General features: G+C 35.5%; 1 protein-coding gene across 1 annotated transcript; it reads left to right on the top strand.

Annotated features, from left to right (window-relative positions):
• Window positions 1–10735: 10735 nt before the first annotated feature.
• On the top strand, window positions 10736–13317 carry LOC124896148. The gene is made up of 3 exons (XM_047407687.1): window positions 10736–11132; window positions 12024–12143; window positions 13235–13317. The coding sequence occupies exons 1-3, from the start codon at window positions 10736–10738 to the stop codon at window positions 13315–13317; spliced, it is 600 nt and encodes a 199-aa protein (XP_047263643.1).
• The last annotated feature ends 481 nt before the right edge of the window (window positions 13318–13798 follow it).

The following is a 13798-nucleotide window of genomic DNA, read 5'->3' as shown; positions in this document are numbered from 1 at the left end:
TAAACCATGATTATACCTATTTATTCAGTTATTATGATCATAATGAGCACTATCAGTCATGAAATCATGTTTAGTTAAATTTAGTCCAGTTTCAGTTCCAGTGTCAGTTTAGTTGGGAGTAGGATTTAGCACCGAGTGAATGCAGGAGTAGCGGATTCCTCATCAGTTTAGCAGTCATTAGTAGTAGTCCCTGCATTCCGGAACTATGTAGCCAGCATAGGATATGTAGAGTCACCCATCATTTTAGGCTTGACTTCCTCTTAAGGGTCACCCATCAGTTTAAGATTGACACTCTGGTCCTTTGGGATGCCAGATTAGTGGATCTACACAACCAATGTTAGTACCCGTGGCACAGTACCTACACCCTTCCAACTGGGGCTATATGTTAGACTCTAATTAGCTTAGATTGGGGCATGTCGGTTAGATAATACCTCCCACAGTCTCAATACAGTATTTAGTTTATTTTAGTTCAGGTATGCTTAACTAAGTGTACAAACTTTCAGATATTTATTTTTAGTTTAGTCTTTCATATTACGGATTATATCAATAACATAACAGATATACAAGTAATCTTGCATTCTTGGATATTATAGTTTTCATGCATTCATGTTCAATTATCTCGTGCTATTCAGTTAGTTCTTATTTTATATGCACAGTATCCCATTTATAGAAAAAAGGTGTTGCTTCAGAAAGGAAGAAATGGTCACGAAGAGAGAACTTTCTGGAATCATCGCGTGACCTGTGCTGGTAGTGTGCCAAACTTGTACCTACAGGTGGTGTTTGGAAATTTCTAGAATGTTTTGTGTTGCACCTGAACTGGACCTGCGTCTGCAGGTTGCTAGTTGCACGCACAGATCATATTTTTGTCCCAACCAGCATGTCTCTTTCCTCGAAATATGCATTGCAACCGCATTTGAACTACAACCCAAAGTGCATCCACAAATGAAGAAAACTTTCCTGTTGGGTTTTTGGATTAAAACTTCATTTAGTTTCAAGTTTCAAATAAAATTTTTCCAGAAAAATAATTTATCAATCAATCATTTGACAAATTCAATTTCATATCCGAGCTGAAGCCAAATCCAAAGCCGAGCCGAGCGAGTGACGACAATGATGGTGCGAGAAATCTCTTGTTGTTTCTTCACTATCCATATCAAAGAACATTTTTCAATATAAGTATAAGAAATTTTGTGGGAGAACTTTACATCCTTAAAGTGAAAAAATCACTCCACTTTTCCTTCATTTATTTCCTCCATTTTTCATTCACATAGTCACTTAGAACTCAACAATCCCCCATATAAATGGGAAATGACTAGTTTATGAAAATATTTATGGACAAGTGTGTTATCTACAAGCAAAGAGTAATTGCATCTGGATAAGTAGGTTTTTTCCTTCGAACTTTCCATGGCGAACTTGCATTGAACACGCTTATTCAATCGGTAGATATGATATCTTTATAACAATGAACTTAAAAGTACACCTAAACAACACAAGTCACACAACCAGCCTTTTAATCTTAATGGTTCACACAGTTTTATTTGTGTAAGCCATGAACACAACTTGGTTTTATGAGAGCTTAGAGAATAAGCATTTACTATTCTCCTTGAAGTGACTTCCATTTTACTCTCATATAGGTAATTCCTAAATGTTTAATCCTTTATATCAAACTATTTGGTCTAATTTGTAAAACTTAAAATTCATTAAAAAGCTTAAAACCATAAGCATTATCCTTGTTTTCTGAATATTATCTTTATCATAAGAATGAGTTGAGTATATTGAAAGTGTTGAACTGTAAGTCACAACTTTATTTGATCTCCTTGAACCTAGCTCTTGGGATCTCTAGTATTCAAGATAAAGTTAGCTCTGTGATGACTTATCCTAGGCCTTAAAATCATTCTCTTGAATGATCTCTCAACTCTCTCTCTAGATAGGCCTTCTGTAAGTAAATCCGACACGGTATCCTTTCACTTCACATAGTCAATCATGATAATTCCACTAGAGAGTAGTTCTATAAAAGTATTATATCTTTGTCTAGTATGACAAGATTTACTAAGATACATCATACTCCTTGCCCTACCTATTGTCGCTTGACTATCATAGTGTATACATATTGGTGCCAAAGGTTTGGGCAAATGAGGAATATCTTCCAAGAAATTTCAGAGTCATTCACTTCATCACCATCTTTATCTAATGCAATAAATTCAAATTCTATTTAGAGCAGCCAATTCAAGTCTGCTTGGAAATTTTTAAGAGATTGCTCCTCCACCTAAATTAAATATATATCCACTTACGAATTTTACTTCATTCAATTCAGTGATCAAATTTGCATCACTATATCCTTCAATTACCACTGGATGTTTGTTAAAATACAAACCATAGTCTTGGGTATGTTTTAGATACCCCAAAAATTTTTTATTTGCCATCTAATGAGTTTTATTGGGATTATTCGTGTACCAACTCAATTTACTAATAGGGCATTCTATGTCTGGACGGATACGATTTATGATATACATCAAACTTTCCAACACTCTTACGTAGTTCAACTGTGAGTCACTTTTACCTTCATTCCTTTGAAGTGCAAAGCTTGCATCTTATGGAGTCTTGGCAATATTGAAATTCAAATACTTGAATTTGTCAAGTACCTTTTCAATATAATAAGACTGTGAGAATATCAACCCTTGTAAAGTTCTATGAAGTCTTATCCCTAAGATCACATCTGTAAATCTAAGGTCTTTCATATAAAATTTACTTTTAAGAAATTGTTTTGTAGCATTTATGTCAAAAACGTCTTTACTTATGATCAACATATCATCCACAAACAAACAAATAATGACTTTATAATTTGGAGTGTCTTTAATGAAAACATATTTATCACATTCGTTTATCTTGAAACCTTTTGCCAATATGGTTTGGTCAAACTTTGCATGCCACTGTTTGGGTGCTTGTTTTATTTCATAATGGGATTTAACAAGTTTGCACATAATTATTTTTTTATCAAGAATCACAAATCCCTCAGAATGTTCCATATATATTTCTTCCTCAAATTCTCCATTTAAGAATATTATTTTTACATCCATTTGATGGATTTCAAGATCATATACCACCGCCAATGCAACCAATATCTGAATGGATGTTATTCTAGTTACAGGAAAGTATGTAACAAAATAATCAAGACCTTCTTTTTATCTAAAGTCTTTCACACAAGTCTTGTCTTGTATTTATCAATAGTACCATCATCTTTTATTTTTCTTTTGAAGATCCATTTAGAACCTAAAGGTTTATTTCCTGAAGAAAGATGAACAAACTCCCAAGTATGGTTGATCAATAGTGAATCAATCTCACTACTGATTGCCTCTTTCCGAAAGGATAAATTTGAAGACTACATCACTTCTTTAAGCATTTGATGCTTATTTTTAATAAGAAATACTACAAAATCTGATCCAAAAGAAGTTGATATTCTTTAACGTGTACTACACCCTATATTTTCATTATTAAGTACATTATCGTTTGGTTTATCTCGAGGTCATTTAGACCCTCCAAAGACAGCTCATGTCCAGCTTTATACGAATAAATGTGTTCAAGAAATTTAGCATTATCTGATTTAATTATTTCATTTTCATGAATATCCATATGTTTGGATTTTTGAATCAAAAATCGACATGTTTTACTGTTTTTAGCATATCTGATGAACATATAATTTACAGTCTTAGGTCTAATTTTCACTCTTTTAGGCATAAAAACTTGGACTTTGGCTAGACATCCCATACTTTGAAGTATTTCAAGTTGTGTTTCCTTTCTTTTCATTATTCATATAGAATTGAATGTGTCTTACTATAGGGAACTCTATTGAGTGTTTGGTTTGCTATAAGGATAGCTTTTTCCTCATAAGTTTTATGGTAAACCTGAACTTATGAGTAAGGCATTCATTATTTTCTTTAACATTTGACTTTTTATATCTGCAATCCTATTTGATTAAGGTGAATATAGGGTATTAGTTTGATGGACAATTCCATTTTGTAAACATAACTCCGTAAAAGGAGATTTATACTCTCTACCCCTATCACTTCTTATCATTTTAATCTTTTTATCCAACTGATTTTCAGCTTCAGTTTTATATCGCCTAAATGCATCTCTTTCTTCATCCTTACCATTTCAAAAATAAACATAATAATATCTAGTTCAATTGCCAAAAAAAGTTAAATACATTTTCGCACCATGAGATAGAGTTGACTTCTATTACAAATATTTGTATGAATTAAGTCTAAGAGATGAAAATTCCTTTCAATAGACTTATATGGGCGCTTAGCATACTTTGATTTAATGCACTCAAATTTAGGCAAAACATCTACATTAATCAATTTTTGAAAGATTTTATAATTGACATGTCCTAAACATTCATGCCACAATTCATTTGACTCAACTAAGTAAGAAGAAAAAGAACTTTTATTGATTTCAACATTCATTATATTGATCTTAAAAAGGCTCTCGGTGAGGCAACCTTCACCTACATACATTTTATCCTTTACTAATTACAACTTTGTCAGAAACAAATACATATTTAAATTCAATCTTAATTAGAGGTGAAGTAGAAATCAAGTTCTTTCGCAACTCAAGAACATGAAGAACATTGTTGAGTGTCACCACCTTTCCTGATGTCATCTTCAAACAAATCTTTATGTTCCTTCAACTTTTGCTGCAGTGGAGTTAGCCATAAATTCTTTTCCTCATCTTGAGTCGGAGCGTATGATGCAAATAATCCTTTTTGGCACATATGTAGTGGGTGACACCTGAATTAATCCACCAATCTCTAGGATTTCCAACAAAGTTGTATTTTTAAAGCATAGAGCATAAATCATCCACTTCATCATTGGATTCAGTCATGTTGGCTTGATCCTTTTTATTTTCCTTCTTGGGTGCCCGACAATCTATCGACTTGTGGCCAACCTTGTAACAATTAAAGCAATTTTTTTTTTAATTTCTTCTTAGGATGGTTTCTTTGTTGTCTAGATGATTTCTTTCTTTTCTTTGATTTATTATGATCATCCTCCACAATATTCGCTCAACTAATTGCAGAATTCCCTTTAGACTTCTTCTCGACAGCTTTGTGTTCCTCTTTAATACGTAATCTCACAATGAGGTCTTCAACTGACATCTCTTTTCTCTTATTTTCAAGTACTTTTTGAAGTGTTTCCGGAAAGGTGGTAACTTCCTGATTATAGTCACTACTTGGATAGCCTCATTCACAATCAAACCTACATAAAAAATTATGCGATTATCAATAATAAACATAATATGTTCAATAAAGGTATTTACTAAGTTTATACCTTCCACTAGGTGATCATGGATGGTTACTTGCAATTATTAATCTTAGGAGGTGATAGTCTTACTCTCTATTATCTTAAAGTCAAGAAATCTTGCCATAATGAACTTATTCATTCCTATATCCTTGGTTTTGTATTTCTTTTTCAAAGTATCCCATAAATATTTAGAGGTTTTCATATTTTTATGCACATTGTATAAATCATCTTGAAGGTCACTTAGTTTATGGTTCTTACATAAGAAATTCAAGTGTTTCCAAGCTTCCATTAATATAAAATATTCCTTGTCCGGTATTTCTTCTGAAAACTCTGGAGCGTTTTCTAAGATGAACTTTTAAAGACTTAATGTAGCCAAGGAAAAGAATATCTTTTGCTTCCACCTTTTAAAATCCACACTAGAAAACTTTTTGATTTTCTCCGTCAGTGCCACGATGGGTGCAGCACTCAAATGGCTTGAAGTAGCAATAGTTATTTTTGTTACATTTGTTATTCCATCATTAGCATGATTTTCAATAGTCATTATGTTGTCCCAGATAGAAAATCAGTTTAGTATGTTAGGAAACTAACTATAAAGTTTACAACCTGAAACAACTTGTTTCTAGTTTAACGATGAAGTTTTTATATTATTTTAATCATCAACTGAATGAACGTTAACTTGTGATGAAGTTTTATACCTTAAGATAACTACTAAGTTCAAACAGAGTAGAAAGCAACAAGTTTTAATCTCTAGAAATCCAAAAGTACAGATAACAATAAGTTCTTTAAGATTGTTATTTTCAGGTACAAAATCTGTATATAACAATATGAACTTCAATATTAAGTTCAAGAAATAAAATGAAGTTCTAACAACTTCAAACACAATCAAATAAATGATCAAATAAACTATCAAAATAAAGTTTCTACTATTTTGTACAAAAAATAGTAAAACCAACTTTAAAAAAATAAAGATGAAGATCGAAAAATTATAGAATGAAGTCCACCGAATTCATAGTTTGTCCTTAAGGAATATATTTCTCTCAAGTACCTGAGTTTAATGGAATATCTCCTCCCAAGATGAAATAATTCACTTCAAATATAGTGGTACCTCAAATTTTTCGAACCACAAACTTACTCAATGATTGATAATACACAGAGTTTTTAGATAAAGAAAAAGATGTTTTTTAACTCAAAATTCGTACCTTTAGCTGAGGAAAAGTTTATTTTTTTATAACCAAAAGGTGTTGCTTCAGAAAGAAATCAATGATTCACAAAGAGAGATAACTTTCTGGAATCATCATGCGACCTGCGCTGGTCCTATGCTAGACCTGTGCCCACAGGTAGCGTTTGGTAATTTCAAGAAAGTTCTGCGCTGGATCTGCATCCGCAAGTCGCCAGGTGTGCACACAATTCACATTTATGCCCCAACCATAATGTCTCTTTCCTTTAAGGGTTGCATCCCATTAAGGTGCATTATGATCGCATTCGCACTACGTCTAAAGTACATCCGCAAAACAGAGAAAACTTTCCTATTGGATTCTTGGATAAAAATTTCACTTAGTTTCAATTTTTGAATAAATTTTATCCAAAAAATTAATATTTCAATCATTTGATAAATCCAGATCCAAATTTGGGGTCGAAGTCGAAGCCAAAGTCGAGCTGATCGAGCGACTATAATGACAACACAAAGCATCTCTTATTCTTGCCTCTCTATGCCCATGAATAAATGTTTCTCAATATAAGTAAATAAAGTTTCTTTCTCACACCAATGTGGGAGAACTTTACTTTCATAAAGTAAAGAAATCACTTCACTTTCTCTTTATTTTTCATTCATGTACTCACTTCGAACCCAATAATGCTCTCCTCTTCTCTTAAATCTGAACCCCCCCCCCCCCCCCCCCCCAAGTTTCATTTATCGAAAGAACTTTGGAAGCTCTGTTGAAGTAAGAACCAAGTTGAAAACATCGTTGGTTTCTCGAGGTTGAATTTAGAATAACGAGATGACTTTGTCTCTGTGAAATTTTGAGGTCTTGGTTTTAAGATGGAGTCCTTTGAATTCATCTCCAAAAATGACCTTTAGTACTGACCTTATGTTTGAATGTTTAATGCTTACCTATTTCTGGTAAGAATAACGTTTATAGCTCAATTACTCTAACTATTCCTAGTTTGGATTGTTGGTCCCGCAGTTATGTTTATACCTTAATACATGCCCATGGAAATTAAATTCAGATCTCAATGTTATGATGCTCAATTTATAAAATAGCCTGGATTAGTCATTTTCTCATTAAATATATGTTTATGACAGTCATTTGGCAATCTAATATGTTAATAACTATTAATATTTGTCTAATTTGGATACTTTGATAGCTTTGAGTAATTGTCTGCTTCATTGGTTGAATTGATAATGGTCAGACTTTTTTTTGATAATTATAGAAGCAATAAGGTTCTACTTTATATGACTACTTTATATGAATCAATTCAAGATTATATGTAAATTGTGGTTACTTGTCTATTCTTGGTAGTTTATGGTAACTTTGACCAATCATTTCCTTTCTTCCGCTTTTGAATTTGAATTGTAGTTGCTGTTATTTGTTAAATATGGTAACTCAAAATTTCTTCTTTATAATAATTAAGTTAGAATTATGTGACAACTCCATTACTTGTTTATTTATGATAAATTTAAGATCATTTTACACTTGAATGATTCAGCTATCTATTTAAGGAAAATAATTTTCCTTGATTAATCATAGAAATATTCTCTCTTCCTTTTATCATATGTGATTGACTACAACCCTTCTACTATATAACAAGTGTTCCTTCTCACAATTAAGGGAGACACTTAAAAAAAACTTTTGACTCATGCTTTTATTCACATGTTTGGCTCATTTGCTCTCCTATTTTCTTACATATTTCTCAAGCTCTTATCGATTTTCTAATTTTCTTATTATTCATCTACTTCTCACTGGTTAGTTTTTCGTCAAAGAAATTTTGATTCTTATTGTGCTGGTTTGTTGTAGTGTTATTTCCTATCAAAGTTATATGTATTAGATGGGTCGAACGCCTTGAGCATTCATATGGAAAGTAGATTGGTATGCCGCTACACTTGTATCTGCTTTGTTTTCATTATTTTTTTTTGGAGTTACTGGCCTTAAAATTAATTTGATTGTTTAGTGTGATGGTTAAAATCATATTCTAGTTATTTTTTCTACATCTTTTTATTTGTCGCTTGTTTCTTTCTAATTTCCTTGAACATGTTTGATTATGTTCAAAAATCTTTAAACATCTTGTCTATCAGTGGAATCTTCAATGATAATTCTTGCTAAGCATTTTTTTCTCTTCTTTTGTCTTTTCTTTTCTCTCTCAAAGACCATCTCCTTTACCGGAGAGCTTCTCACAAACAAACAACCAGCCACCATGAAATCCCCTACCACCGCATGCTACCTATCCCTTCTCCTCCCTTACCAACCACATAAACCACCACCTAAAAACCCACCAGTTGTCGCTGCTTCACCAAATTTGACCACCGGTGAGCTTCCAGATCCACCAAGCTGCCACCACCCCAACAACAACCACAAACCAGAGCTGGTTGATATTTCAAGTTAAAATTCTTTGTTTTTTTCGATTTCTAAACAGAACTGGTTGGATAATATTAAGACTCGCCGGACGTGAATCAACAGTGGATTTTTACTGAAATTAGCCATATTCGAATTGGTTTTTGTGATAGTTTCATATAAGGGTTGGCTGTTCAGTTGCGTTTATTGATTCGGGTTCATCAAGTTTCGCTACTGGTTTGAGTCTCAGGATCCCATTTGACTCAATCCATTTATTGCGACCAGTTTCGAGCCTTAATTTTTCAAATATCGAGTTTGGAAGTTGCTTCATTATTGAGGAACACTATTTTGGCAACACTTTTGGTGACACTATTACGGCGATACTATTCCAGCAACCAATTTCTACCGTAATTTGCCAGAATCCAGTGACTCAACCAAGTATACCGTCACAACCCAGCTTCGATCAGGTGCACTCGATCCATCTTTTCTAGTTGTGTTTAGCTTTCTTGATACTGGTAGTGTTCTGTACTATTCTTAGCTGATTATCTAGTTGTAGGTATCAAATTTTTTGTTGATTGGTTACTTTGTAATAGGATTTTACGTGTTAATCTTTTTATTGTTCCTAGTAGTTTTGGAGTGTGTTACCTTGTCTGATTACTGTTACTTAATTTACTAGCATATCCATTAATTGTGGTAGTATTTGTTCCTGCTATTGACTATTATTTATCAAAATTTGTGTTATATTATTGGTTTAGTTGCTCTCTATCTATTATAGATTGTTGGTTATGTCCCTAGCTCCTTTATTGACTTTATTGTAACTAGTGTGCCCTTTTTACCTTATCTTGATCCCCCTTTTTTATCTTTCTTCCCATTTTTCTTTCATCTCTTTCCCCTTTGTTTGCATAGTAGTGGTGATTGGCGATGGTATACAAGAGTCATGTCATAGGTCGGGGTCGGGGTCAAGGTCAAGTTCAGGAGGTGTTGGGTTTAGGTCAGGGTTTATGGGGTTGGGTCATGGTCGGGTCTAGGATCGTGTTTGGGGTTAGAGGCTAGGGGTAGTAAGGTTAGGCGGGATAAGAAAGCTTCTAGGTTGTGAGTTGGGTCTTGGAACATCAGTACTTTGTAGGATAATTCTATAGAGCTAGTGAAGATTCTTAGAAAGAGAAAGGTTAGTGTAGTGTGTGTCCAGGAAACTAAATGGGTAGGCACTAAAGCGAGAGATGTGGATGGATATAAGTTGTTGTACTCGGGTAGCTTAAAACATAGAAATGGGGTAAGTATCTTAGTAGATAAAGATCTTAGGGAGTGGATGGTAGAGGTAAAAAAAATTAGTGATAGACTGATGTCTATTAAGTTAGTCATGAAAGGGTCTACGATGAACGTTATTAGTGCCTACGCCCCGTAAGTAGGTTTGGATGAGGAGGAGAAGAAGGAATTCTAGGAGGTATTAGATGAGGTGGTGAGGAGCATCCCGAGCACTGAGAAGCTTTTCGTGGAAGGGGATTTCAATGGGCATATTTGGTCTCTATCGAGAGGGTACGATGATGTGCATGGCGTTTTCAGTTTTGGTGAGCGGAATAAAGGAGGAACTTCTCTGTTAGATTTTTCTATGGCTTTTGGGTTGTTAATAGCGAATTCGAGCTTTCCAAAGAAGGAGGATCGCCTTATTACATTCTGTGGTTCAGTGGCCAAGACTCAGATAGACTTTTTGCTTCTTAGAAAAGAGGATAGAGCGCTATGTAAAGACTGTAAAGTCATACCTAGCGAGAATCTCTTGACTCAACATAGGTTTTGGTAATGGACTTGGTTATGAATAAGGGAAAAAATAAGAGAAGTGGGGAGGCACGGCCCAGGATTAAGTGGGGTAGCTTGACTTTGGCTAGTGCTTTGGAGATGGAAGAGAATTTGAAGAGTAGAAAGACGCGGGAGAGTAGAGGGGGTATGGATAATATATGGGAGACGACTGCCAGCTATATTAGGGAGACCACTAGAGAGGTGTTGGGTGTCTTGAGAGGTCAATCTGGAAAATATCGAGAAGACTGGTGGTGGAACGAAGAGGTCAAGAGAAAAGTGGAGTCTAAGAAGGTAGCTTATGCTAAGTTGGTTGGAAGTAAGGATGATGAGAAAAGGCAGAAGAATAAGGAGAAGTATAAGGTAGCTAGAAGAGAGGCTATGTTAGTGGTTACGGCGGCTAAGACAGCAGCTTTTGAGAGTTTGTATGCGGCTTTAGAGGAGAAAGACGGAGATAAAAACTTGTATAGGATGGCCAAGGCCAGGGACCGGAGGGCTCGTGACCTTGACCAAGTGAAGTGCATCAAAGGAGAGAATGGTATAGTGTTGGTTGAGGATGCCCTCATTAGGGTGAGATGGCAGTCCTATTTTTATAAACTTTTGAACGATAAGGGGGACAAAGGTTCTGTGTTGGGAGACTTGGAGATATCTTAGGAGGGTTGCGATTATAGTTATTGTAGGCTTATCAAGATTGAGGAGGTCAAGGGGGATATTCGTAGGATGCGGCGAGGTAGGGCGACGGGGCCAGATGAGATTCTAGTAGATTTTTGGAAGATCACAAGCGGGGCAGGTCTGGAGTGGTTGACAAGGTTGTTTAACATAATTTTTAGAGCTGCTAAGATGCCTGAAGCACGGAGGTGGAGCACGATGATCCCAGTGTATAAGAATAAGGGAGACATTTAGAGTTGTAACAACTATAGAGGTATTAAGTTGTGGAGTCATACTATGAAGGTTTGGGAAAGGGTGGAAGAGTGGAGGATGAGGAAGATCGTGACAATCTCTAAGAATCAGTTTGGTTTTATGCCTAGTTGCTCGACCACTGAGGCTATTCACCTTGTGAGGAGATTAGTGGAGCAGTTTTGAGAGAGGAAGAAGGACTTGCACATGGTGTTTATTGATCTAGAGAAGGCATATGATAGAGTTTCCGGGGAGATTTTGTGGAGGTGCTTGGAGGCTAGAGGGGTTCCCGTGGCGTACACTAGGTCGATTCAGGATATGTATGCCGGTGTGAAGACTCGTATGAGGAGGGTAGGTGGAGATTCAGAGCACTTCACAGTTTTGATAGGGTTGCACCAGGGATCGACTCTTAGCCCATTTCTATTTGCTTTAGTGATGGATTTTTTTATGCGACATATTCAAGGAGAGGTGCCTTGGTGTATGTTATTTGCAGATGATATGGTTCTGATCGATGAAACTCGGGGTGGATTTAATGATAAGTTGGAAATTTGGAGACAGACGCTTGAATCTAAAAGTTTTAGGTTAAGTATAACCAAGACGGAGTACTTGGAGTGTAAGTTCAGTGATATGTCGCAAGAAAATGGGGTGGTTGTAAAGCTAGACTCTCAGGCCATCCAAAAGAGGGAGAGTTTCAAGTATCTGGGGTCTATAATTCAGGGTAATGGTAAGATTGATGAGGGTGTCATGCATCGTATTGGGGCAGGGTGATTGAAGTGGAGGCTCGCTTCAGTAGTCCTATGTGATAAGAAGGTGCCCCCGAAGCTTAAAGGTAAGTTCTACAGGGTAGTAGTCCGGACGACTATGTTGTATAGAGCAGAGTGTTGGCCAGTTAAAAACTCCCACATCCAAAAGGTGAAGATGGCAGAGATGCGAATGTTACGATGGATGTGTGGACATACCAGGAAAGATAGGGTGAGGAATGAGATTATTCGAGAGAAGGTGAAAGTTGCCTCGGTGGAGGATAAATTGCGAGAAGTGAGGCTATGTTGTTCGGGCATGTGATGAGGAGGGGCCTGATGCTCCAGTACGGAGGTGTGAGACTCTGGCTAGGTATGGTTTTAGGCGGGCTAGAGGTTGACCGAAGAAATATTGGAGGGAGGTGATTAGGCATGATATGGAGCAATTACAGCTTACAGAGGACATGACCCTTGATAGGAAGGTGTGGAGGACGCGGATTAGGGTAGAGGGTTAGGGGGTGGGAGCGCGGAGGTAGTAATAGGGGAGTGCTCGTTTGGGTCTGGAGTTTCTGGTTTGTAGAGTTGTGGCTGTAGTTTGGGGCTAGTGGTGTTGGCTTTTTTTGCATCCCATACTAGTTTATTAGGCACTTATCTTTTGTGTTTGTTATACAGTTAGTTTGTTCTGTGTATCATACTAGTTTATATTCGCCTACTTTTTGTATTTGTTATACTGTTATTGGTCCTAAGCCGGGGGTCTATCGGAAATAGCCTCTCTACTTCTCTTGAGGTAGTGGTATGGTCTGCGTACACTCTACCCTCCCTAGACCCCATTAGGTGGGAATACACTGGGTATATTGTTGTTGTTGTAACATATTTATTGAATGTACATAGCATGACAGGGAAATTAAATATTTTATGACTTTTGTATTCTTTTTGTGCGATCGTACATGTTTGTTATTTTTAACAGGTGCTTTATTAGAAGCTAAGTACTGGAGTATGGTGGAGAGTTGCCATGTGGCTAAGGGGAGCTTTGCAAGATTGTCCAAATAGTCTTTGCTTTGTAATATTTCTATTTATTTGGCCTATAATAATTATTGTATGAACTCTATTATTGTAATAAAAATAGGGGCTGCCAGGGGTGGGACATTATGTGCTCTTTGTTTTTTAATGTGCCTTTATCTATCCGGGCAACAAGTTTAATAGTTTAAGGACATGATCATAAGATTTTAATTATTTTTTCATATTTATAGACCTATTAAATTTCTACATATTAGCACAAACTTTATTCATACAGAAACCATCTATAGGCTTTCATATTATTTTTTGCATGTTTATAAAATCAAGCCTTAACAAAATCTTTTAACCTCTCTTATCTTTAACCAGTTTTTATTTATTTATTTTTCACTTTGCGTATTTTGATTATTTAGGGTAGTTTAGATTTATTATTTAAGTAAATCTTTTGGCTACATTATTGTGTTCCTTATATCTTCTCGCTTATCTGATTCACATTTTGTTTATTTTTGTGTTTAAT

This window comes from Capsicum annuum, chromosome 2 (genome assembly GCF_002878395.1).
Source record: "Capsicum annuum cultivar UCD-10X-F1 chromosome 2, UCD10Xv1.1, whole genome shotgun sequence".
Taxonomy (NCBI): Eukaryota; Viridiplantae; Streptophyta; class Magnoliopsida; order Solanales; family Solanaceae; genus Capsicum; species Capsicum annuum.
Note: the sequence above shows the minus strand (reverse complement) of the source record. Positions and strands in the feature narration are given on the sequence as shown.